This window comes from Phyllobates terribilis, unplaced genomic scaffold (genome assembly GCF_046119375.1).
Source record: "Phyllobates terribilis strain yellow unplaced genomic scaffold, ASM4611937v1 Scaffold_1__5_contigs__length_1240528914, whole genome shotgun sequence".
In the NCBI taxonomy this organism is placed as follows: Eukaryota; Metazoa; Chordata; class Amphibia; order Anura; family Dendrobatidae; genus Phyllobates; species Phyllobates terribilis.
Window position 1 is genome coordinate 247851489 of NW_027362761.1, and position 26193 is coordinate 247877681.

General features: G+C 44.6%; 2 protein-coding genes across 2 annotated transcripts in view; both read right to left on the reverse strand.

Annotated features, from left to right (window-relative positions):
• LOC141256027 (immunoglobulin superfamily member 1-like) overlaps positions 1–7110 on the reverse strand; it is a 100024-nt gene extending 92914 nt beyond the window's left edge. The window contains exon 1 of the mRNA XM_073671141.1: positions 6973–7110. Within this exon, the coding sequence (XP_073527242.1) occupies positions 6973–7000 (28 nt within the window). The 5' untranslated portion in view covers positions 7001–7110. The remainder of the gene's footprint in view (positions 1–6972) is intronic.
• A 4571-nt stretch (positions 7111–11681) lies between these two features.
• Positions 11682–26193, reverse strand: part of LOC141166600 (immunoglobulin superfamily member 1-like) — a 171036-nt gene continuing 156524 nt past the window's right edge. The window contains exon 9 of the mRNA XM_073653450.1: positions 11682–13784. Within this exon, the coding sequence (XP_073509551.1) occupies positions 13770–13784 (15 nt within the window). The 3' untranslated portion in view covers positions 11682–13769. The remainder of the gene's footprint in view (positions 13785–26193) is intronic.

Genomic DNA, 26193 nt, shown 5'->3' on the forward strand with positions numbered 1-26193 from the left:
TTTTTTTCAGTGTGTCCGCGAAGTTTTTGACACTGGTTTGCTGTTCAAAATAGTTACCTACAGGCCAGGTATTTAAAACTGTGGTTTCTCCATCACACGGATTACATATAATTTTGCTCCAAATTCAGCCATTTGTAGTGAGCGTGGAAGATATTGTCCTCCATTTAAAATGGGCAAGGCACGGGGAACTGGACGTGATGGTAATGGTGCATGCAGAAGCCGAGGCTGAGGTCGTGGGCATGCTGAAATTGTGCCACAACCAACACCCACATCTTCTCACCCGACCTTCCTGTCCCAATTCCTAGGGGACCGCAGCACACCACTATTGAATCCAGAGCATTGTCAAAAGGTTGTTGGTTGGATAGCGGATAATGCTTTCAGTCACTTAGCCACCACCACCACCACCACCCTGTCTTCCACACGGTCAAGTCTCAGTAGCTGTGAGTCTGGACCGCATATTCCTCACCCTGATCCTCCTTCCTCCCACAATGCCGAGTGCCCGGAGACTGATCCCATACTTGGACACTCTGAAGAGCTGTTCACTTTTCCATTTATAGATTCGGGCCTCTCGCCCAGTCCACTTGAAGCGGGGCTAGGGGAGATCGCATGTAGCGATGCCCAAATACTTGAGCAGCCAAAGTCACATGAAGGCAACGGTGGGAAAGTGTCACAAGAGGTGGACGATGATGAGACACACTTGCCAGAAAGTCAGGAGGAGGACCAGGGTGCGGAAGTGGAAGACGAGGTGGTGGATGATATAGTAACTGACCCAACCTGGCAGGAGGACATGTAGAGTGAGGACAGCAGCACACAGGGGGAGGGAGGCAGAGCACCCCAACAGGCAGGAAGAAGCAGTGTGGTGGCCACAGACAGAAGGCAGGCAACCGTTCCCCGTAACACCAACACGAAGGAAGTTGCCAGTACAACTGTTAGGTCTTCCTGTGTTTGGTTGTTTTTTAAAGACTCTGCCGATAACCCCAAAAAGGCCATTTGCACCACCTGCCAGGCCAGCATCAGCAGGAGTGGCAAAACTAGCAGCTTGACCACCACCAGCATGATCAGGCACATGGCAGAAAAGCACCCGACTTTGTGGGCCGAACCCCAGGGTCCAGGAACAGTGTCTGCGAGTGGCACCATTGCTTCTTCCGCTGTTGTGCATGCAAGCCAATCCCCTGTCCATGATGCATGCGAAGATGCCTCCTGCCCTGCACCTGTCTTTGCACACTCTCAAGTAGCGGCATAAGGAAGCACATCTACATCCTTGTCCCAGCGCAGCGTTCAGTTGTCCATACCCCAGTACTTGGAACGCAAACGCAAATACGCAGCCAACACCTCACAGTCCACACTACTAAATTCTCACATTTCACGACTGCTTGCGCTCGAAATGATGCCTTTTAGGCTCATGGAGATGGAAGCATTCCGCAACCTGATGGCGGCGGCCATCCCTCGGTACTCGGTCCCCAGCCGCCACTATTTCTCCCAGTGTACCATCCTGGCATTACACAAGCAAGTGTCCCAAAACATTAGACGTGCCCTCAACAACGCAGTTACCGGTAAAGTTCACCTAACCACGGACACGTGGACAAGTGCTTGTGGGCAGGGACGGTACATCTCGCTGACGGCACACTGGGTTAACATAGTGGAAGCCGGGACCCAATCGGACCTTGGGACGGAACACGTCCTCTCGACACCAAGGATTGCGGGCCCTAGGTCAATCAGAGTTTCCCCCACAGTCTACAGCTCCTGCACCTCATCCTCCTCAGCCTCCTCCTCCTCTACAGCCTCAATCTCTGAAATGACCACATCAGTCACAAGCTGGAAACACTGCAGCACTGCCTCGGCCAAGTGGCAACAGGATGTGCTGAAGCTAATATGCTTAGCTGACAAATCGCACAATGCTGAAGAGTTGTGGACAGCTCTGAAAGAGCAGGCAGATCTGTGGCTCACACCGCTGAACCTATAGCCATAAATGGTCGTGTGTGACAATGGCTGGAACCTGGTGGTGGCACTGAGGCGAGGCGAGCTCACAGATGTACCATTCCTGGCCCATGTGCTTAACCTCGTGGTTCAGCGGTTTCTCAAATCCTACCCGGAGTTGCCACATCTTCTTGTTAAAGTACGCCGCCTGTGTGCCCATTTTAGGAAGTCACCTACAGCTTCCGCCGCCCTTGCCGTGTTTCAGCAGTGTTTGCAGCTTCCGGCTCACAGACTGGTGTGTGATGTCCCCACGCATTGGAACTCTACACTGCAGATGTTGAGAAGGATTTGTGAGCAGAAGAGGGCAGTTGTTGAGTACCAGCATCAACAAGGCTGTCGGTATTCAGTTCAGACTCCACACATAAGACCTCAGGAGTGGACATGGATGTCAGACATATGTACCATCCTCCAAAACTTTGAGGACTCCACCAAGATGGTGAGCGGCGATGACGCCATAATTAGCGTCACCATCCCGCTTCTCTGTCTTCTGAAATGCTCTCTGCTCACAATCAAAGAGGATGCATTGCAGGCAGAGCACGATGAGATGAAGCAAGGAACCATACAGGGTGATTACACACAGCCCAGCCTCATCTCATCCCAACGTGGATTGGGTGACAATGAGAAAGAGGAGGAGGAAGAGGAAGAACAGAAGCTCATTTCATGTGCTATAGACGGTACTACCTGCACAGCTGTCATACTGTCTGTTCAGCGTGGATGGCCAGAGGACAGAGAGGAGGAGGAGGAGAGCATGGTCCGTCATCCTCTTGGTGAGGACACGGAAGTCTTGCCTGTTAGCAGTCTGGCACGCATGGCTGAGTTTATATTACGCTGCCTTTCCCATGACCCTCGCATTCTCAAAAGTTTGGGTGACATTCATTACTGGTTGGTGACATTTCTAGACCCACGCTACAAGGAGAACTTTCTATCTCTTATTCCTGAGGCGGACAGGTCTACAAAAATGGGGCTGTACCAGTAGACCCTTGTTGTGGAACTATTAAAAAAATTCCCATCTGAAAACGCTGGCGGCAGAGGTCACAGTTCGTTGGACAACCAAGGAGTACAGGCGAGAGAGACACAACTTCAGTCCAGCAGAGGCAGGGGAACACTGTCAAAGTTCTGGGAGAATTTTCTCAGCGCCTCCCATCGCACAAGCCCTGAGGTGCGGGGTACTCTCACAAGGAATGCAAAGTTTGGGAAGATGCTGAGGGAATACCTTGCCGATCGTACCAACGTCCTCCGTGATTCCTCTGTGCCTTATAATTATTGGGTATCCAAGCTGGATACGTGGAATGATCTGGCTCTCTATGCTTTGGAGGTCCTGGCCTCCCCTGTCACCAGCGTTTTATCACAGCGGGTTTTTAGTGCCGCTGGTGGAATTATAACTGATAAGCGCATCCGCCTGTCAACTAAAAATGATGACAGGCTGACTCTTATAAAAATGAACAAGGGCTGGATTGGCCCAGACTTCTCAACACCACCGAATGATAGCAGCATAACATAAACTCAAATCCAGTGTCTTTTTTTGAGAGGTGTATTCTCATGCACCTCTTCACACCCACACATGGGTATATGCTTCCTGATTTTGGCTATTTGCCCTCGTCCTCTTCCTTCTCCTCATCCTCATCCTCCACCACCATATCACCAGGGTGACCATGGTCTGTGATGCAACACCTACATAATTTTTTGAAAGGGTGTTTATGATGCCCGTAAAAAAAATTTTTTATACAGTATGTACATGTATACCCCCCAGGGGTAAATATTTGTCAGCCCATACACTTAGTGCATGGGCATTACAAGTATAGGAGACCCACTCCTTTCTAATGGGAACATTTTTTATGAGGCCCTCCTCCACGTCTCTTCCAAGGGGCATTGGAGGGCCTCCCAATTTTTGGCAGCCCTTGCATTCACTGCATAGGCAAACACAATGGGAGACCCACTTCCTTATAATGGGAACATTGTTTTCAGGAGGCCATCTGACCTCCATGTCTCTTCCAAGGGGCATTGGAGTGCCTCCAAATTTTTGGCAACCCTTGTATTCACTGCATAGGCAAAAACAATGGGAGACCCACTTCCTAATAATGGGAACAATTTTTTTTCAGGAGGCCCTCCTCTACGTCTCTTCCAAGGGGCATTGGAGTGCCTCAAAATTTTTGGCAACCCTTGCATTTACTGCTTAGGCAAACACAATGGGAGACCTACTTCCTAATAATGGGAACATTGTTTTCAGGAGGCCCTCCTCTAAGTCTCTTCAAATGGGTATTGGGGTGCATCCAAATTTTCAAAGTGGTATTGGGGTGCGTCAAAATTTTGGGCAGCCCTGCCACTCACTGCATACGCAATAACAGTTTAGTAGACCCACTCTTTAGTAATGGGAACAATAAAACATAGCCGGCTGATGGCTCTCTAAGAATAGTGATGGCCGACTGCTGGCCCTTTAAGAATAGTAAAGGCCACCCGATGGCCCTATAAAAATAGGGTTTGTGACTTTCAAAGTCCCTCCTTCATAAATGAAACACTATGTGTCTGATGATACGTCACACACCACATGACCAGATAAGGTTGTAAAATGTTAAAATGACATTTACTGGTGAATGCATTTGTCATGGTTGAAAGCAATGCAAAAGTGCAAAAACACAACAAAAAACGCTACGTGTGAACATAGCCCAAGGTGTGGAGGAGCATTTTTGTTTTTTGTTATTTATTTTGCTTTATATACAAGTCATTACCCTGGAAAGGATGTTCCTTAACATATTTCCCAGGAAAATCCATTTTGGTTTTGTTTTTGAATGTTTTATTGTGAGTCCGTAAAAGTGGCGTAATACCTCTGACAACGTTGTTGACAGAAGTGACCTGGGAGTCAGAAATGCTTCCAGGGGTCTTCCCCATGCTGTTCCCATGCCATTTGAGCACTGTTCCCATCGATTTGGGTAATTTTTAGGCCCTCTGCAGACCGCCGGGGGGAGCCGCCTACAAAATGCTTGACTTTCCCATAGACTTACATTGGGCTCGTTGCTTGAGTCAAGCACCCGAGTATTCCAAAGTGCTCGACCCGAGCATCAAGCACCCGAGCATTTTAGTGCTCACCCATCACTAATAATTAGTGAAGAAAGGTTAAACTTGATGGACCTAGGTCTTTTTTCAACCTGTGTGTTTATACCCTGGCCAGATGGAGCCAGGCATCATGTCCATGGTCTGACAATTTTTTAGGCACGCAGGTGGGCTTTATGATCGCTCTATAAACTTGTTTTAAAATGGACACACCTCTTGACAAAGCCCAGTGTGCAGTGAAACGCACATCGTCATCTGTTTTTCCGTACCTGCAACAATATGCTGCAAGGTATTAAATGCACATAATTATTTCTTATCTATTCATTATTATAATTAATAAATAATAATAATAATAATTATTGTTTTAATACTAATTATTTTAGATTTCTGTTTATAGTGCTTCCATAGGTTGTTCTAGTAGTTTCTCTTGTTTTGTATCTACATATTTTCTTTGGGATACTTATGTTGACTTGTGGCAGATGTAATTCTTGGTATTCTGTGGTGGTGGTGAAAGGCGGGTGTGTGGATTTCTCTGTAGTCGAGGATTTTTTTGGGTGTGAGATCACCACATGACTTCGGTCCTTCCCCTTTGTATGTCATTTTATGCCTGGTATCTTCACGCAAAATATCTATTCATTTTTATCTTTGTGCATTATTCGCCTCACCCTTCAGTTTTCCTTTTGGTTGGTCAGTGAATCACAATAAGGAGTTATTAAGGCAGCAATGAGAAAGAGGTGGGATTTATATGGGTCAAATGTCCAGATTGTAAGGTTTAATTTGAAGAGTAGAGTGATAGGCATATGTGTAGAAATGCATGGTGGTTTGGTGGTTATCTCTGTAGCCTTGCAGTGCTGGGATCTTGGGTTCAAATCCCACAAAATACCTAATTTGCAAAGAGTTTGTATATTATTGCCATGGGTTTCCTACAGATACTCTGGTTATTTTCTGAAAACATACTGATAAAGAGTTTAGCTTGTGAGCCCCAATGGGGACAGTGATAATAATGTTGGTAAAGTGCTGTGGAGTCGGTATAAAATTTATAATAAATTGGTGCAGTAGTACAATGCAGGATGTGCTGTAAGTGCTTTCATAAGAATTTGGGAAAGTTATGAAATGTTCTATTCCTGATCCAGGCTTTTAGTTGAGATGGATCTGTGCTGCACTTTATGTACACGCTCAGTAGTGAGGCCGGGCTGTGGAGTCGGGAGTCAGGGAAATTCAGGAGTTGGAGTCGGTGGTTTGGCTTACTGACTACCCAGCCCTGGTAGAAGGTAATTGCACCATATAAGTGAGTAAAATAAATAACTAAATAAATTATAAATGTTTCTGCAGAAATTAGGCTTTTGGGAGGCTTTGCTAATAATGCAAGTTACTATATATAATTTCTGAAATTAATGTTAATATATGTAAATGTTTTACAACCCTTCATAATAAAAAATAACCTGCAAACTACAGCATTGTAGATTGAAGATGCTTCCCACACACCTACTGTATATTCACAGAGTAAATTGCTTGATTGACCCCTGCTATATTTCCTATTAGAGTATATTATTTTGATAGAGGCGTACCCCTGTATTAGACAAGGCTGAGAGCCGTTTACTGTGTACTGACTGAACAGTTTATAAGAAAATAAATGGGCACGGTGAATGCTGATCAGTTCTGTAACAAATCTGGCACATGTGAACATAGCCTTAGAAAAAAAGTATTTTCATTTCAACTCCATGGCATTCAATCTTCTAAAACCTACTACAGCCAGACAGACTGCCAATCTGAGATGCTGTTATTAATGCCTAACCTGGGAGCTCCATTACTGACATTGGTTATATAAACTCCATAGATACTGAATATGCTTATGAAAGAACATAAAACATTAAAAAACTACTGTTCATATCTCATTTTCCACTAATCTGCATTAAAACACATATTAAGAAAGTGAGTTTTACTTACCAAATCCGATTATCCTTGTCATCATCATTAGTTTTCAGTATAATGAGGCTGAAAGAGTAGACAGAATATAAACAGAAAGGGGAATGGGCGACATTTATTGTCAGTAAGAAATTACTTCTGTGTTAGCTCTAAATAGGTTCAAATGGTTGAAACTAAGAGGCAGGAAACAGAACTTACATGTGTGGTCATGGTGTTAGAATAGGAAACATGAAGTAGACTAAATGTCTTAGCTGTTTGCTGTTAGTTCATTATCTAAATGGATTATTTAATAATGTAATTATTTAATGTACTGCATTTTAAAATCTATAATTTACCTAATGTGTATACCTAATCAGGGGCGGACACAGACAGATTAGGGCCCCTGTGCAAGAACCGAATATGGGCCCTTCGCAGTCCAGTAGCTCATGGTAATGCACAATTCCACCTGCTTTGGATTTGGCAGTGTGCCATCTTACCTCTTAGGCCCCTGCACAAGTTGCACCAATTGTAAGTATTCTCTCTGATTCTCCACCTCTAGATTGTTTGGGAAAGCTGGAAGAATAATTATCTGGAGAAGAAAGAATGGCTGCTACCATGATTCCTGTGTCATGCCAATGACGCGCCCCCTGGGCCGTGGGGTACTCGGTGCCGGGCCGGTCGTTGCTAGGGGTGATGTCACAGTGGCGTTGACCTGGTCCGTGACCCAGGGCGGTCAATCGAAAGGGGATATTTACAGGGGATTAATAAAGTTTTTATATATAGTTCGTGACGCCACCTGTGGTATGCGGCTATATGGATCCGCCGCCGCTAAGGAGCAGATCCTCTGGAGCTGATGTTACTGCAGCAGGGATGGTGTGGCTCTCCACAGGTAGAGCTTAGCTCCAGGGCAGTGTAGATATGTGGGTTGTGCTGGGCGTTGTAGTGCAGGGGTGGATGGCGCAGCAATAATCACGGAGAAAATGAAGAGCAGTCCTCAGGGTCTTTACTCACGGTTGTTGCAGTCCAAGTTACAAGTACCACAGTAACTTCCCTCGTCGTGCTGCGCTTAGTCAGGGAGGGGTTCAGTCCACCCTCAGATATCTCCGGAGTACTTAGCAGGACCCCCTTCTGTGTCCTCTCTCTGGCCGTCTCCCTGCACCTCATACCTAGTGTCCCAATCCGGTACCTGCGGGCCTTGTCGGGCGATGTCTGTTCCGTCCCCTGGGTCCTCTATAGCTACTTTCTTGGTGAGACTGATATGGACTGTTGGCTGCAGGACTTGAAATACTGTAGCCTCCAGTTTCTAGTTGAGTCATAAAGTTCTCTGCTAGTTGAGGGACCGGTCCCCTTTGTGTGGCCTGACCCCTCCATCTCCTGGTATATTCGGGCGTACGGGTGGCTTCCAGCACTGCCCGTACCCCTGTGGTCCCTTTTTCCGTTCCTGGAGCCCTCCCTGCTACCTATCCTCTTTCTTCAGTCCTGGGCCTCTCCTCAGGCCCTCTGCCTGAGCAGAGCTCCTGCAGAGCCCTGCTCCACTCCTCTCATTGTAGACTGTTCTCTCTCTCTCTCTCTCTCCTCAGAGTGAACTGAACTCAACAAGATGGCTCCCCTTTTTATACCTTCCTCTCATGTGCTCCCCTAAGCTACTTCCTCCACCCACACCCACTACATAGTTCCTGCCCCCCAGCTAGGGACCCGGGACTGTGCTCTCCCTTAGGAGCAATCTCGCCCTACCCCCACTGCGGGTATGTGTTGGATGCAGGTGTTAGAGTCATGAGCTGTACTCCTTCCTTACCTGAGAGTGAGATACCACACCTCTGGTTGAGATGCAGTACCTCTGTGGCGACCGAACCCTCAGGGGCGCCACACCAACGCTAAAGTTTCCTGCCACCATTCATGTGTGAGGTTGTTTTTCATCCAAGTGAGTGGGCAATTTTACAACCTAAGAATACTATCCTGAGTAAAAAATTATATATAAACATTCTCCGAAAGCAACTTCTCCCAACGATCCAGGTGCAACAAGGTGATGAACAATACTTTTCCAGCACGACGGAAAACCATGTCATAAGGCAAAATTGGTAACTAAGTGGGTTAGGGAACAAAATATTGAAATTTTGGGTCAATGAACAGGAAACTCCTCAAATCTCAATTCCATTGAGAACCTGTGATCAATCCTCAAAAGCGGATGGACAAACAAAAACACAAAAATTTTGATAAACTCCAAGCACTACTTAGGTAAGAACGGGTGAGCAAGGATTTGGCCCCGAAGCTGATATCCAGCATGTCAGGGCGAAGTGCAGAAGCCTTTTAAAATAAGGGACAACACTGTAAATATTGAGTCTTTGTGTAAACTTGAAGCAATTGTCAATAAAAGTATAAAAACTTATGAAATTCTTATAATTGAACTTAAGTAACCATAGAAAAACTGAAGTAAAAAATCTAAAAACACTGAAGTAGCAAATTAGGTGTTTACAAGGGTGGATGTTTTGTTGTTTAATAACAGCGTAAAAGGCATGGTCAGCAATAATTAAGAACGGTAGACCAGAATTTATCACTATAAAGTAAAGGCATGGCCATAATGGCACCGTTACGCTGATTAAATTGATAAAAATAATAATAATATAATAATCATTTTTATTTCTATAGTACCAACATATTCCGCAGCACTTTATATTTTAGAGGGGACGTGTACAGACAATAAAGACATTACAGAATAACAATAATCACATAAATCAACAGATACCAGGAGGACAGAGGGCCCTGCTCGCAAGCTTACAATCTATGAGAGAAATAGGGGAGACACAAAAGGTGGATGGTAACAATTCCTTGTATTGTATGGTCAACCATCAATGTAATAAGTAGGGTATTCACATAATGCTGAATGAACCAGTCACCAACCAGTATGTGTACAAGTACAGACACAGAGGGCTATTAAGAGCATTTGGGTGTGTGAACAGATGATACAAGGGTCCTGATTTGGAAGGAAATTTTGTATGGAAAAAATAGGGATAGTTTGATTTTAGGGGTACGCTTAAAACTGTGGGTAATGGGGATTAATCAAAGTGTCCTGGGTAGTGTGTTCCAAAGAATTGGCGCAGCACGTGAGAATTCTTGGAGATGGGATTGGGAGATTCAGATTATTGAGGATGCTAATCTTAGGTCATTAGCAGAATGGAGGGCACAGGTAGGGTGGTAGACCAATACCAGGGAGGAGATTAGCTGAAGCATGGAGTGCTTTGTGGGTAAGAGTGATGAGTTTATATTGAACTCTGTAGCAGATGGGTAACCAGTGCGACATCTGCCACAGGGTAGAGGCATCAGCTTAGCGGTTGGCGAGGAATATGATCCTGGCTGCTGCATTCAGGACGCTTTGGAGAGGGGAGAGTATAGTAAGATGTAGACTGATTAGTAGAGAGTTGCAGTAGTCCAGACGAGAATGAATCAGTGCGACAGTAAGAGTTTTTGCAGAGTCAAAGGTAAGAAAAGGTCAAATTCTAGAAATGTTTTTGATGTGTAGATGGCGTGAGCGGGCGAGTGATCGGGTGTAGGGAGTGAATGAAAGATCTGAATCAAGTATGACCCCAAGACAGTGGGCATGTTGCTGGGGAGTAATAGTGGAGCCACACATGGAAATGGCAATATTGGGCATAGGTAGGTTAGTGGAGGGAGGAACCACAAGGAGTTCAGTTTTTGACAGGTTTAGTTTCAGACAGAGGGAGGACATAATGTTAGAGACAGCGGAAGACAATCACTGGTATTTTGTAATGCATTGCTGATGTCAGGAGATGATTATATAATTGGGTATCAATTAATCCCTATTGTAGAGGAATTAGATCAGTGGATGTTGTTTAATAAATCTCTAAAGATTTCTTCTAATAGTATCTCTGTGCATCGGGGCAGGCTTAGGGAATAAGGTCTATTCTGCTCCTCCATCCCTCTGCCAGCATCCTGGGAATCTCTTACAGGTCACTGATTATTCAGTGACCTGCCTCCTTTTATAAATGGAGGCACGGTCGGCCGCAGTTTTGATCACCTCTGAAAATAAGTTGTTAGAACCCTCCTGTTTGTTTTTTCCATCTTGTGTTTTGCGGTCACGTGACCATCTGCCTTTATATTCCAGCTCCGTCCTTCTGACTGTGCTGGACTTCAGTGTTTGACTGTTTCTCTAGCCAGGTGCTTCGGTGCCTATCTCTGTCAGTTCGCTTGGTCCTTCTGGGACCTCTAGTACCTTTTTGACAGTTTGTCTTTTGTGTTCTGCAACAACTTTTCTGTTTAGGAGGTGTCCCATTTTTGTTCCAGTCCTTAGTTCTTTTAGGGACCCCTCCCCTTATGCTATAGGTCTTCGTTCAGACTAGCCGAGGACTAAGGCGGGTCTGTTCGCTAGGAACAGGCAGCCAGCTACATCGTAGGGATTCAGCTTAGTCTTACTGTAGGGACAGCATTCCCCCTTCTTTCCTTAGTTCATGTTGCAGATCATAACAGAAGTACTCTACTGAACAAAGGTCTGATGGAGTCCATAGTAACTCTGCTGCCTCATTATAATGAATGGACCCATCTGGGTTTCATCTGAATCACGTGATTTGGAGAGTTACATGGAAACCCCAATGTAAATGCTCAGCGTAGAGATAAAACAAAGTGAATGTAACAACAAAAAATGACACAAAACATTTTTAGAAATAAAATACATTTAATTTTAAAAACACATATACACAGACATAACCCCCAATACATCCAATGTGCTCTTTACTGTCACAACATATACTAGAAATATACACACTTATTGTAGGTCAGCTGTGAATAACATGAAGAAAATGAATGGATGAATGGTGTTTTTTTTGTCTCCCCTAAATTACTGTGGATCTTACAATGCAAACTATATACAGTTTGTACTAAGCAGTCGGTGATTGAGTATAAATATTCATAAGGAATATACTGCAATTCTGATATGGATTTTCAAAGTAAGCACAACAGCCACATAAGGTTTAATAAGGTTTACAGGGAATCTGTCCAGAATGATCCACTCCCTGCACTCCCCACCTACACTGTTTTTATGGTCACGTTGCTCTCTGAAAGATATTGTCATCCATACCAATATTATGCAATCTCCTGTGTCCTGACTGAAAAAAAATGTTGTTTTAATTCATAATCAATGAGGCTTAAGTGCTCTGGGAGTCTCAAAGCACTTCCCAAGCCTCTGTCTCCCTGGTTTTATTACCCACCATCTCCACCTTCCTCTGTTTGACTAACAGCAAGGTGGCTGCATAGTCAACTCAGTGAGCTGTCAGTCAAAATGAAGACGGTGGAGCTAGGGGGAGAATAAAACCAGGAAGGCAGAAGCTTGAGAAGTGCTTTGACACTCCCAGAGAACTTAAACCTCATTTGCATATGAACTAAAACTTCTATTTTTCTTTTTAGGAGCAACAAATTGCATAATAAAAGGTGTGGATGATATTATTCATGGGGTACAGGGTGTGGATCGTTCTCATGGATTCTTTTTAAAAGAGCTATTTATTAATTTATGCAATGTGAAATATGGTGACAGATCTGATATAAATTAATAAAATGAACTGCTAACATCTATGTATCCCCCCAAAATATTATATAGTAATGAGTCTGCTTTATTAATAAATGCAGTGGTTGCCACGATTCCTCCCATCCCCTTCTAACCCTTGGTCATTAACTACTGTGTATCTGCCTGTTTACATGTCAAGAGATGGGAAGCTGGGAAATGCTCAGCCTAGTGGACTCATAAATATGACTTGCGCAATAAAAAAGTAGTGCTTGCCAATACTGAATCATCTTTCATATATTTAACACATTTAACTCTGCGATATCTCAGAGAAAGTGAACTTTGAAGATCCGTCCGGGGACCATAGCTGGAGACTAGTCCGGCTCTGACCCCAGCCGGCTCCTGCCAGCGCTTCTGTAGGTGATTGACAGATCTCTTCCTCATGTATATACTGTCTGGATCCCAGAAACTCACTCAGCTTTTATGCACACACACATTGATTACAAGCAAACAGGTCACAGGTGAGGATGTTACCTTTAGTAGCCATTTAAACCCATTTGTGTCAAATTCTGTGCATGTTATCAGGCCAAAATCATCAGGGTATGTGAACTTTTGATTAGGGTCATTTGGATGTTTTTGGTTGTCATTAAGATTTAAAAAGAGAAAACACAGTAGTTTGACAATAAATGGCTTCACCCAACCAATAACCATGAGTGGAGAAAAAGTTTTTTGGTTATCATTCATATTCTCTGAAAGAGAAGGAAAAATTCTGCCTGGGTATGTAAACTTTTGAGCACAACTGTATGGGGAGAGACCTGTCAATCAGCTTCAGCAAAGCTTGGAAGTTGCAGTTTGTGGCAGAACCGGCCGTGGGTGAAACTAGACGAGTCTTGTCTCAGGCTACAGTTGGAAAAAGCCTTCGACAGGCTGAAAAGTCTTTTGAGTTGTGGAATAAACGAATTAACCACGAAGACGTGAGTGTCGGGATTTAATTTTCCTTGTCTCAGGCTTGGCCCCTGGCCGGATCTCTAAAGTTCATTTTCTCTGAAATGCTGAATCATTGTAGTGGAAAATATACCCAGCTGCAATAGTTTGGCCAGGATCTGTTTGAGCAGCATAAATCAGATGACAGATTCCCCTTAAATGCCAAGTGTACCATTCCAATAGTAGTTCTACAACCACCACAATATATGACAATGCATTAAATTAATTACAATCTAGAATAATCTTTTCATAAACATATAGAGAAAATTAAAAATATGAATGTGTAAAATTCAGTGTTTTTGACTAGTATTTATAACGTAATCTTTGAAATGATTGTTCTTGTGTCTCAGGTGTCTTGCTTCTGTAAAAAAAGATGAAAAAGATGTTAAAACAAATATATACATAAAATAAATTTTGTTGGTAAATTAACATGGAGCATACACACAGCAGATTTTCTGTCTAGATTTTTAGAAAGAAAATGTATTGCAGTATTAGTATTGTGCATCAGATTTCCTGGAATCTTGCCTAAAGACTGTGGAGCTAATCAGTATCACAAATTAACTGGAGCTGTAAATTTTAAATCCACAGAATGTCAAGTTTTGTTGTGGATTTCACTCCAGGTCACTTCTACACCCTATGGGAGTATATATAATTCAAATTTTAGCAACTAAAGCCGTGTTCAATAAATTTAAGGGCTCGCTCACATGAGTGTATAACACGGCCGAGTGCTATCTGATTTTTTTATTGGATAGCATTCGGCCCAATGTTATAATTTGAGGCAGTGCAGATTCGGCATGAGGAAACAATCGTATTATGCTGTGAGTGGCTGCGATATTCGGCTCACGAGCACCCATACATGTCTGTTGGTGCATGTGTACCATAAGACTGCACTCGCATGTCATCCAAGTGCAGTCCGATGTATGCGCACAGAGCTAATGGAGAAGATGGAGAAATTATGTTCTCCGTCTTCTCCACACCTGTGCTGTGATTCTATCATGCAAGAGAATCGGATCACACTAAGGTGACACTCAGCTCAAACTCTGACAGAGTTTGAGCCGAGTGTCACTAGCATAATCAGCCACATTCTCTCGCATGACAAAATCGATGGCCGTGTGACCCTGGCCCTAAATGGGATAATTTTGCTGTCAAGCGGATGGATTTCTGCAAGCCACATTCAAATAAATGGTATAGTTTCTGTCATTTACGCAACAAATCTGCCACTTAAGAGGGGGAGAGCTGATAGAGTATGTATCGTTATATGTGACATAGCTAAACGCAGCTGAGCTGTCTCTTCCCCACACACAGGGACCTTATCTGAAAGGTATAAGTCATCTGTGCTCTAATCTTCCAACACTTTCTAATCATGCAGGAGGTTAGACCAGGATATCACTGCTATATCTAACACACTGAAAAACCTAAGCTATTGTGGGTTGTGTTATTTTTTCTGCTGTGTTGCTGCCTGCTTATGATTGGTCAACTCATACAGGGAGAATATATACACACCCCCAGTGAAAACTATCTGATAATATCCACTTAGACTTAATAAAAGCTATCACTTTATTCAGCTTCCTATAATTTCTATGCCCATATAGCCAGATTAGGAGATTTCCTTTAAGTCTGAGTCAAAGGAGACTAGGAAGCTGAGCTCTATACTGCTATTGGCAGGGTTTCTGAATTGAAGAGCTTATTTCATCCCATCGATACAGCAAAAAATCCTTTTAAAATATAACCTTTATTGTATATATTATTAAAATGTATTAAAGTGCTTAGTGCCCATATAATATAAGTTTAAATCACAACACCGTGAATATAAAATGGAAATGCTCAGGTGCAAACTAGTTGAACCTAAATAATGCAAGGTATGAACCCTATCGTACCATTATAGAGTTATATAAGCATCTACCATGAAAAAGGCTCCCTAGACTAACCTTATCATATCTATAATTGGGTCAAATAGAGGTATCAAAAACTGAAGGTGCTTGGCTTCCAAATAACAAATCCAATGCCCATATAGGAGCCTATGCTTGCCACTGTAAGCAGTGAATCCCGCTGAAACCACTAATTAACATCACAATAGAAATGGTGATCATACCTAAAAAAAGCATGTATAACTCTAACCATTAAATAGCAAGCATTATTATATAGCCAGCATGTATGTATATAACAATTGAACCAGACATATGAGGAGCCTCTTATTACCATCCAGGCATTACATCCTCATATGATACTGGAATAATCTCACCCGGGGCCTCTTTTATTCCCCCTTTAATAAGGGTGATAAGCTGATCCACGGAACATCCCGATGCGTTTCAATCATTCATCAGGGGTATGTAGTTCCTAAATAGTGTAGATCCCGCATTAGTTCTTTGATTCCATGCTAATGCCTCCAGCCAAATGTGCATGTTTCAATGCTTCTTATATGTACACATGCCACGCTTATTCACATTTGTGGTGCACGCCGTGACGTACTTCCGGTCCCAGAATGCCCGGCATCCGGAAGCATCGTTACGCATTCCCATAACTGCGGAACGCAACCAGTAATGGTGCTGGACCACATGCGTCACCTCCGGTCACGCAGTCAAGCATCCATCTTTTCTGTGCTGGAGCGCATAAACCCCTCCCTTATTGCGGTCCAGCAGCCATATTGGATGGGTTAAGATGTACGGATAGGGGAGAAAAAGGAATTTCCGCACCTCCTATACTCAAAAAGGTAAATCCTTATAGGGAGTACCCCATATTCATGGCGTATTAAGGCTTAATTCAGCTCCAAAAACTAAAATACCTTATTGCCTAAAAAGACATGTATAGCCTTCTCAAAGTTTATATCTCAAAAACATCAGACCTCAGGATATATAAGAAAAAGAAGGGTTCTCATCACAATAGGAATAAACCTATGATTATACAGTTATATGAAAAAGTTTGGGCACCCCTATTAATCTTAAGCTTAATGTTTTATAAAAATTGGTGTTTTTGCAACAGCTATTTCAGTTTGATATATGTAATAACTGTTGGACACAGTAATGTTTCTGCCTTGAAATGAGGTTTATTGTACTAACAGAAAATGTGCAATCTGCATTCAAACAAAATTTGACAGGTGCATAAGTATGGGCATCCTTATCATTTTCTTGTTTTAAATACTCCTACCTACTTTTTACTGACTTACTAAAGCACTTTTTTTGGTTTTGTAACCTCATTGAGCTTTGAACTTCATAGCCAGGTGTATGCAATCATGAGAAAAGCTACTTAAAGTGGCCACTTGCAAGTTGTTCTCCTGTTTGAATCTCCTCTGAAGACTGGCATCATGGGCTCCTCAAAACAACTGTCAAATGATCTGAAAACAAAGATTATTCAACATAGTTGTTCAGGGGAAGGATACAAAAAGCTGTCTCAGAGATTTAACCTGTCAGTTTCCACTGTGAGGAACATAGTAAGGAAATGGAAGAACACAGGGACAGTTCTTGTGAAGGCCAGAAGTGGCAGGCCAAGAAAAACATCAGAAAGGCAGAGAAGAAGAATGGTGAGATCAGTCAAGGACAATCCTCAGACCACCTCCAGAGAGCTGCAGCATCAACTTGCTGCAGATGGTGTCACTGTGCATCGGTCAACTATACAACGCACTTTGCACAAGGAGAAGCTGTATGGGAGAGTGATGCGAAAGAAGCCATTTCTGCAAGCACACCACAAACAGAGTCGGCTGAGGTATGCAAAAGCACATTTGGAGAAGCCAATTTCTTTTTGGAAGAAGGTCCTGTGGACTGATGAAACCAAGATTGAGTTGTTTGGTCATACAAAAAGGCGTTATGCATGGCGGCAAAAAAACACAGCATTCCAAGAAAAACACTTGCTACCCACAGTAAAATTTGGTGGAGGTTCCATCATGCTTTGGGGCTGTGTGGCCAATGCCGGCACCAGGAATCTTGTTAAAGTTGAGGGACGCATGGATTCCACTCAGTATCAGCAGATTCTTGACAATAATGTTCAAGAATCAGTGACAAAGTTGAAGTTACGCAGGGGATGGATCTTTCAGCAAGACAATGATCCAAAACACCTCTCCAAATCTACTCAGGCATTCATGCAGAGGAACAATTACAATGTTCTGGAATGGCCATCCCAGTCCCCAGACCTGAATATCATTGAACATCTGTGATATCATTTGAAGAGGGCTGTCCATGCTCGGCGACCATCAAACTTAACTGAACTGGAATTGTTTTGTAAAGAGGAATGGTCAAAAATACCTTCATCCAGGATCCAGGAAATCATTAAAAGCTACAGGAAGCGACTAGAGGCTGTTATTTTTGCAAAAGGAGGATCTACTAAATATTAATGTCACTTTTCTGGTGAGGTGCCCATACTTATGCACCTGTCAAATTTTGTTTGAATGCAGATTGCACATTTTCTGTTAGTACAATAAACCTCATTTCAAGGCAGAAACATTACTGTGTCCAACAGTTATTACATATATCAAACTGAAATAGCTGTTGCAAAAACACCAATTTTTATAAAACATTAAGCTTAAGATTAATAGGGGTGCCCAAACTTTTTCATATAACTGTATACGATTACTAGTGTTGAGCGAGCATGCTCGACACTGCTCGGTACTCGCATCATGCTACTCGGGATGTTCGGTGAGCACCGAGCATTTCCGGGTTACTCGGGCGGGAGCTCGGGTCTCCGCCCTGCATGTTTGGCGCTCTTTACAGAGCCAATGAACATGCAGGGATTGCCAGCCAGTCACTGTAATGCTGCAGCCATGTTGGTTGTGGGCATCACAGTGATTGGCTGGCCGCACAGCGTCACCTCGAGTATTTAAAACCGGGCGCCGCCATCTTGAACACAGTCGCTCCGGATCAGACAGTGTAGGGACAGCGCTGCTGATTTAGGGAGAGATATATCCTGCGAAATAGTTAGTGTAGTGTCTGTAAAGGCTGCCAGATCAAACAAACAGTCCTTCTCAGGACTAATATCCATCCCAGATATCAGGCAGGCAGGCAGGCAGGCTGTATAGGAGACGCAGTGGTTATACCAGCAAATGCTGCATTACAGTCCTGTGTGCTCCTGTTGCTTAAATTGCTGGACTTAGCTCCAGGTCTCGTGGGCCAGGAAAAATCCTTTTTTTTTTCATCTAAATCCTCTTTTTTTTCCTCCTTCACAATGTACAAATACCCGTCTTATAAACCTTTTGGTGTCCCCCCCCCCCCCCAAAAAAAAAGTGTGCCTCTGATTTTTCAGGCACAAATATATCTGTTGAAAATAGTCTGGTGTAGGCCAGAGAAATAGAAGTGTGGTTTTGCAGTTCCATGGGCCATTTGTATCTAAAAAAAACGGTTTGAGTGTGTCGCTCACTGTTCAGCCGCAAAAATATATATTTAAAAGTCTGGTATACACCAGTAAATTATAACTGTGCTTTTGCTGTTCCACGGTAAAAAATCTCTATTATCCTGCGCTTGGCATTTTTTGCCGTAAAAAAAAAAATAATAGTGTCTCCCTGATTTTTCAGACACAAATATATCTGTTGAAAATAGTCTGGTGTAGGCCAGGGAGACAGAAGTGTGGTTTTGCTGTTCCACGGTAAAAATTCTTTATTATCCTGCTCTTGGCATTTTTTGCCGTAAAAAAAAAAATAATAGTGTCTCCCTGATTTTTCAGACACAAATATATCTGTTGAAAATAGTCTGGTGTAGGCCAGAGAGACAGAAGTGTGCTTTTGCTGTTCCACGGTAAAAAATCTGTATAATCCTGCTCTTGCATTTTTTGCCGTAAAAAATTAATAGTGTCTCCTGATTGTTCAGACACAAATATATCTGTTGAAAATAGTCTGGTGTAGGCCCGAGAAATACAAGTGTGGTTTTGCAGTTCCACTGTTCAAACCTCTGTATTATCCACTTTTGGGCCATTTGTATCTAAAAAAAACAGTTTGAGTGTGTCGCTCACTGTTCAGCCACAAATATATATATATTTAAAAAAGTCTGGTATACACCAGTAAATTATTACTGTGGTTTTGCTGTTCCACGGTAAAAAATCTCTATTATTCAGCTTTAGGTATTTTTTCCGTAAAGAAAAACAGTAATATTTTCTCCCTTATTGTTTAGATTGTTTAAAAGAGTCGGGTGTAGGCCAGAGAAATAGAACTGTGGTTTTCCTCTTCCACGGTTCTAATCTACTTTTTATTACCCTTTTTCCATTGATAGTGCGAGTGTAAGCTATTTTACTTCCTTTACAATGGGCAAGGCGTGTGGCAAGGGACGTGGAAGTGGACGTTCTGGTAATGGTGCGTGCAGAGGACGGGGCCGTGGCCAAGGTGAAAATGTGCCACAACCAACAGCCACATCTTCTCGCTCCCACTTCTTGACCGAATTACTAGGGAAGCACAGAACAACACCAGTATTGCAGACTGATCAGTGTGAACAGGTTATTAATTGGATAGCAGATAATACTTCCAGTTACCTGGGCACCACCACCTCCGGCCTGTCTTCCACACGGTCGACTCTTAGTAGCCGTGAGTCTCGACCGCATACTCCTCCTCACCCTGATGCTCCTTCCTCCCACCATGCCGAGTGTCGTCAGACAGCAACTGATCCCACACTTGGACACTCTGAAGAGCTGTTCACTGGTCCATTTCCAGATTTGTGCCACTCTCCTGCTCCGCTTGAAGTGGGGGAAGAGGAGATCCCATGTAGCGATGCACAAATATTTGAACAGCCATGGCCACAGGAAGTCGACGCTGGCAATTTGTCACAAGAGGTGGACGATGACGAGACACAATTGCCAGGAAGTGAGGAGGAGGATCGTGGTGCGCAAGTGGAAGAGGAGGAGGTGGTGGATGATCTAGTAACTGACCCAAAGTGGCAAGAGGACATGCAGAGTGATGCCAGAAGCACACAGGGGGAGGGAGGAAGAGTACCCCAACAGGCAGGAAGAAGCAGTGTGGTGGCCGCAGACACACGGCGGGCAGCCGATCCCCGTAACACCAACACGAGGGACGTTGCCAGTACAAGCGGTAGGTCTTCCAGAGTCTGGAATTTTTTTAAAGACTCTGCTGATAACCCCAAAACGGCCATTTGTACCAACTGCCATGCCAGTATCAGCAGGGGTGACAAAACTACCAGCCTGACCACCACCAGCATGATCAGGCACATGGCAGCAAAGCACCTGACTTTGTGGGGCGAACCCCAGGGTCCACAACCAGTGTCAGCGGGTGTCACCACTGCTTCTTCCGCTGTTGTGCGTGCAATAGAACCCCCTGTTGTGTGTGCAAGGCAATCCCCTGTCCATACTGCATGCAAAGATGCCCCCTCCTCTCAGTCTTCACTTGTTATGGCAGTTTCTCAAGAAACAGCATCAACGTCCACGTCCACGTCCTTCCGCAGCGTTCAATTGTCCATATCCCAGACCTTTGAACGAAAGCGGAAATTCGCAGCTAACGCCCCAGAGGCCACAGTAATAAATTCGCACATTTCATGACTGCTTGCGTTGGAAATGCTGCCTTTCAGGCTGGTGGAGACGGAATCCTTCCGCAACCTTATGGCGGTGGCCGTCCCTCGGTACTCAGTCCCCAGCCAACACTATTTTGCCCGGTGTGCCATCCCCGCACTACACAAGCACGTGTCCCAAAACATCTGCCGTGCCCTCAACAACGCAATTACTGGGAGAGTCCACCTGACAACGGACACGTGGACAAGTACTTGAGGCCAGGGACGATACATCTCCCTGACGGCACACTGGGTAAACATAGTGGAAGGCGGGACCCAGTCGGACCTTGGGACGGAACACATCCTCCCCACACCGAGGATTGAAGGCCTTATGTCAGTCAGAGTAGCCCCCACAGTGTACAGCTCCTGCGCATCATCCTCCTCCTCCTTCTCATGTTCAGCCTCCATCTCAGATATCAACACATCAGTTACAAGCTGGAAGCACTGCAGTACTGCCTCCGCCAAGCGGCAACAGGCTGTGCTGAAACTCATAAGCTTAGGTGAGAAACCTCACACTGCTTGTGAGTTGTGGACAGCTGTGAAAGAGCAGGCAGATCTGTGGCTGAGACCGCTGAACCTACATCCAGGCATGGTCGTGTGTGACAATGGCCGTAACCTGGTGGCGGCTCTGAGGCGAGGTGAGATCACACACGTACCATGCCTGTCTCATGTGCTTAACCTCGAGGTTCAGCGGTTTCTGAAATCGTACCCCGAGTTGCCAGATTTGCTCGACAAAGTATGCCGCTTGTCAGCTCATTTTCGCAAGTCGGCTACAGCTTCTGCCGCCCTTGCTGTGTTGCAGCAGCGTTTCCAGCTTCTGTCACACCTACTGGTGTGTGATGTCCCCACACGTTGGAACTCTACCCTCCACATGTTGCAAAGGATTTGTGAGCAGAAGAGAGCAGTTGTGGAGTATCAGCTGCAACAAGGCCGCCGATATTCAGGTCAGATTCCACACATAAGACCTCAGGAGTGGACCTGGATGTCTGACATCTGTACCATCTTGACAAACTTTGAGGAGTCCACCCAGATGGTGAGTGGCGATGATGCCATCATTAGCGTTAGCATTCCACTTGTCTGTCTTTTGCAACGGTCTCTGCAGAGAATTAAAGAGGAGGCATTGCAGCCAGAGTATGATGAGATGGATCAAGAAGCCGTAGCAGTCGATTACACACAGCCCAGCCTCATCTCATCCCAACGTGCATTGGGGGACAATGAGGGAGAGGAGGAGGAGGAGGAAGAAGAACAGGAGCTTGTGTCATGAGCTGTAGACGGTAGTACCTGTACAACTGTCATACCGTCGGTTCAGCGTGGTGGCCTGAGGACAGGGGGGAGGAGGAGGAGGAGGAGGAGAGCATGGTCAGTCGTCATCTTGGTGAGGACACGGAAGTCTTGCCCGTTAGCAGTCTGGCACACATGGCTGACTTTATGTTACGCTGCCTTAACCGTGTCCCTCGCGTTGTCAAAATGTTGGGTGACAGTCATTACTGGTTGGTGACACTTTTAGACCCCGCTACAAGGAGAACTTTCACTCTCTTATTCCTGAGGTGGAGATGTCTACAAAAATGGGGCAGTACCAGAAGGCCCTTGCTGCAGAACTGTTAAAAAAGTTCCCATCTTAACATGGTAGCGGCAGAGGTCACAGTTCGTTGATCAACCAAGGCGTACAAGCGAGAGAGAGGCAACTCCAATCCAGCAGAGGCAGGGGAACACTGTCAACGTTCTGGGACAGTTTTCTGACACCCGCCCAGCTTTCAGGCCCTGAGGCGCGGGGTACTCTCACAAGGAGTGGAAAGTTTCAAAAGATGGTGAGGGAGTACCTTGCCGACCGTACCAGCGTCCTCCGTGATTCCTCTGTGCCTTTTAATTATTGGGTATCCAAGCTAGACACTTGAAATGAACTCGTTCTGTACGCCTTGGAGGTCCTGGCCTGCCATGCCGCTAGCGTGTTATCGGAGCGTGTTTTTAGTGCCGCTGGGGGAATTATAACTGATAAGCGCACTCGCCTGTCAACTGACAATGCTGACAAGCTGACCCTTATCAAAATGAACAAGGGCTGGATTGGGCCAGACTTCTCATCACCACCAAATGACAGCAGAGTAACATAAAGTCAAATCCACTGTGTTTTTTCAGGAGGTGTATTCACATGCACCGCTTCACACCCACACATGGGTATACGCTTCGTCATTTCGGCTGTTTTATGTTCTTTTCCTTATCCTCAGCCTCCACCACCACTATACCACCAGGGTGACCGTGGTCCGTGTTGCCATTATTGAAAGTTTCTCCGTCCTTATTTTTGTCAGCTTTTGCTTGGAAGGCATAAGCAAAGACTGTGGGAGACCCACTCCCCAATAATGGGAATAATATTTTTAAGATGCGGTACCGTATGGCTCTTGTAAGGGGCATTGCAAGTTCCTCCATCCTAATTTTTGGCAGCATTTGCCTGGAAGGCATAAGCAAATACTATGGGAGACCCACTCCCCAATAATGGGAATAATGTTTGTAATATGCTGTACTGCATGGCTCTTGTAAGGGGCATTGCAAGTTCCTCCGTCCTAATTTTAGGCAGCTTTTGCTTGGAAGGCATAAGCAAAGACTATGGGAGACACACTCCCCAATAATGGGAATAATGTTTTTAAGATGCTGTACTGTATGGCTCTTGTAAGGGGCATTAAAAGCGTCTTGTCAAGCTACTGCGACCTCCACCACTTTTCCCAAGGACATTAAAATCGTCTTGTTAAGCTAATGGGACCTCCACGTCTCTTCTGAGGGGCATTAAAAGCGTGTTGTTATACCACTCTGACCTCCACGTCTCTTCCAAGGGGCATTAAAAGCGTGTTGTTATACCACTGTGACCTCCACGTCTCTTCTGAGGGGCATTAAAAGCGTGTTGTTATACCACTCTGACCTCCACGTCTCTTCTGAGGGGCATTAAAAGCGTCTTGTTAAGCTACTGTGACCTCCACGTCTCTTCTGAGGGGCATTAAAACCGTCTTGTTATACCACTCTGACCTCCACGTCTCTTCTGAGGGGCATCAAAAGCATGTTGTTATACCACTCTGACCTCCACGACTCTTCTGAGGGGCATTAAAAGCGTGTTGTTATACCACTGTGACCTCCACGTCTCTTCTGAGGGGCATTAAAAGCGTGTTGTTATACCACTCTGACCTCCACGTCTCTTCTGAGGGGCATTAAAACCGTCTTGTTAAGCTACTGTGACCTCCACGACTCTTCTGAGGGGCATTAAAACCATCTTGTTATACCACTCTGATCTCCACATCTCTTCTGAGGGGTATCAAAAGCGTGTTATTATACCACTCTGACCTCCACGTTTCTTCTGAGGGGCATTAAAAGCGTGTTGTTATACCACTCTGACCTCCACGTCTCTTCTGAGGGGCATTAAAAGCATCTTGTTAAGCTACTGTGACCTCCACGTCTCTTCTGAGGGGCATTAAAACCGTCTTGTTATACCACTCTGACCACCACGTCTCTTCTGAGGGGCTTTAAAAGTATGTTGTTATACCACTCTGACCTCCACGTCTCTTCTGAGGGGCATTAAAAGCGTGCTGTTATACCACTGTGACCTCCACGTCTCTTCTGAGGGGCATTAAAAGCCTCTTGTTAAGCTACTGCGACCTCCATGTCTCTTCCGAGGGGCATTAAAACCGTCTTGTTAAACTACTGCGACCTTCACCACTTTTGCAAGGGGCATTAAAAGCGTCTTGTTATACCACTTTGACCTCCACGTCTCTTCTGAGGGGCATTAAAACGGTCTTATTAAGCTACTGGGACATCCACGACTCTTCGAACGGGCATTGCATTTCCTCATAATTTTTGGCAGCTTTTGCTTGGAAGGCATAAGCAAATACTATGGGAGACCCACTCACCAATCATGGGAATAATTTTTGTAATATGCTGTACTGCATGGCTCTTGTAAGGGGCATTGCAAGTTCCTCCATCCTAATTTTTGGCAGCTTTTGCTTGAAAGGCATAAGCAAATTCTATGGGAGACCCACTCCCCAATCATGGGAATAATGTTTGTAATATGTTGTACTGCATGGCTCTTGTAAGGGGCATTGCAAGTTCCTCCGTCCTAATTTTTGGCAGCTTTTGCTTGGAAGGCATAAGCAAATACTATGGGAGACCCACTCCCCAATAATGGGAATAATGTTTTTAAGATGCTGTACTGTATGGCTCTTGTAAGGGGCATTAAAAACGTCTTGTTAAGCTACTGCGACCTCCACCACTTTTCCGAGGGGCATTAAAAGCGTCTTTTTAAGCTACTGTGACCTCCACTTCTCTTCTGAGGGGCATTAAAACCATCTTGTTATACCAATCTGACCTCCACGTCTCTTCTGAGGGGCATTAAAAGAGTCTTGTTATACCACTCTGACCTCCACGTCTCTTCTGAGGGGCATCAAAAGCGTGCTGTTATACCACTCTGACCTCCACGTCTCTTTTGAGGGGCATTAAAAGCAAGTTGTTATACCACTGTGACCTCCACGTCTCTTCTGAGGGGCATTAAAAGTGTGTTGTTAAGCTACTGTGACCTCCACGACTCTTCTGAGGGGCATTAAATCCGTCTTGTTATACCACTCTGACCTCCACGTCTCTTCTGAGGGTCATCAAAAGCGTGTTATTATATCACTCCGACTTCCACGTCTCTTCTGAGGGGCATTAAAAGCGTGTTATTATACCACTCTGACCTCCACGTCTCTTCTGAGGGGCATTAAAAGCATCTTGTTAAGCTACTGTGACCTCCACGTCTCTTCTGAGGGGCATTAAAACCGTCTTGTTATACCACTCTCACCACCACGTCTCTTCTGAGGGGCATTAAAAGCGTGTTGTTATACTACTCTGACCTCCACGTCTCTTCTGAGGGGCATTAAAAGCATCTTGTTAAGCTACTGTGACCTCCACGTCTCTTCTGAGGGGCATTAAAAGTTCTTGTTAAACTACTGCGACCTCCATGTCTCTTCCGAGGGGCATTAAAACCGTCTTGTTAAACTACTGCGACCTCCACCACGTTTGCAAGGGGTCATTAAAAGCGTCTTGTTATACCACTTTGACCTCCACGTCTCTTCTGAGGAGCATTAAAACGGTCTTGTTAAGCTACTGGGACCTCCACGACTCTTCGAACAGACATTGTATTTCCTCATAATTTGTGGCAGCTTTTGCTAGGAAGGCATAAGCAAATACTATGGGAGACCCACTCACCAATCATGGGAATAATTTTTGTAATATGCTGTACTGCATGGCTCTTGTAAGGGGCATTGCAAGTTCCTCCATCCTAATTTTTGG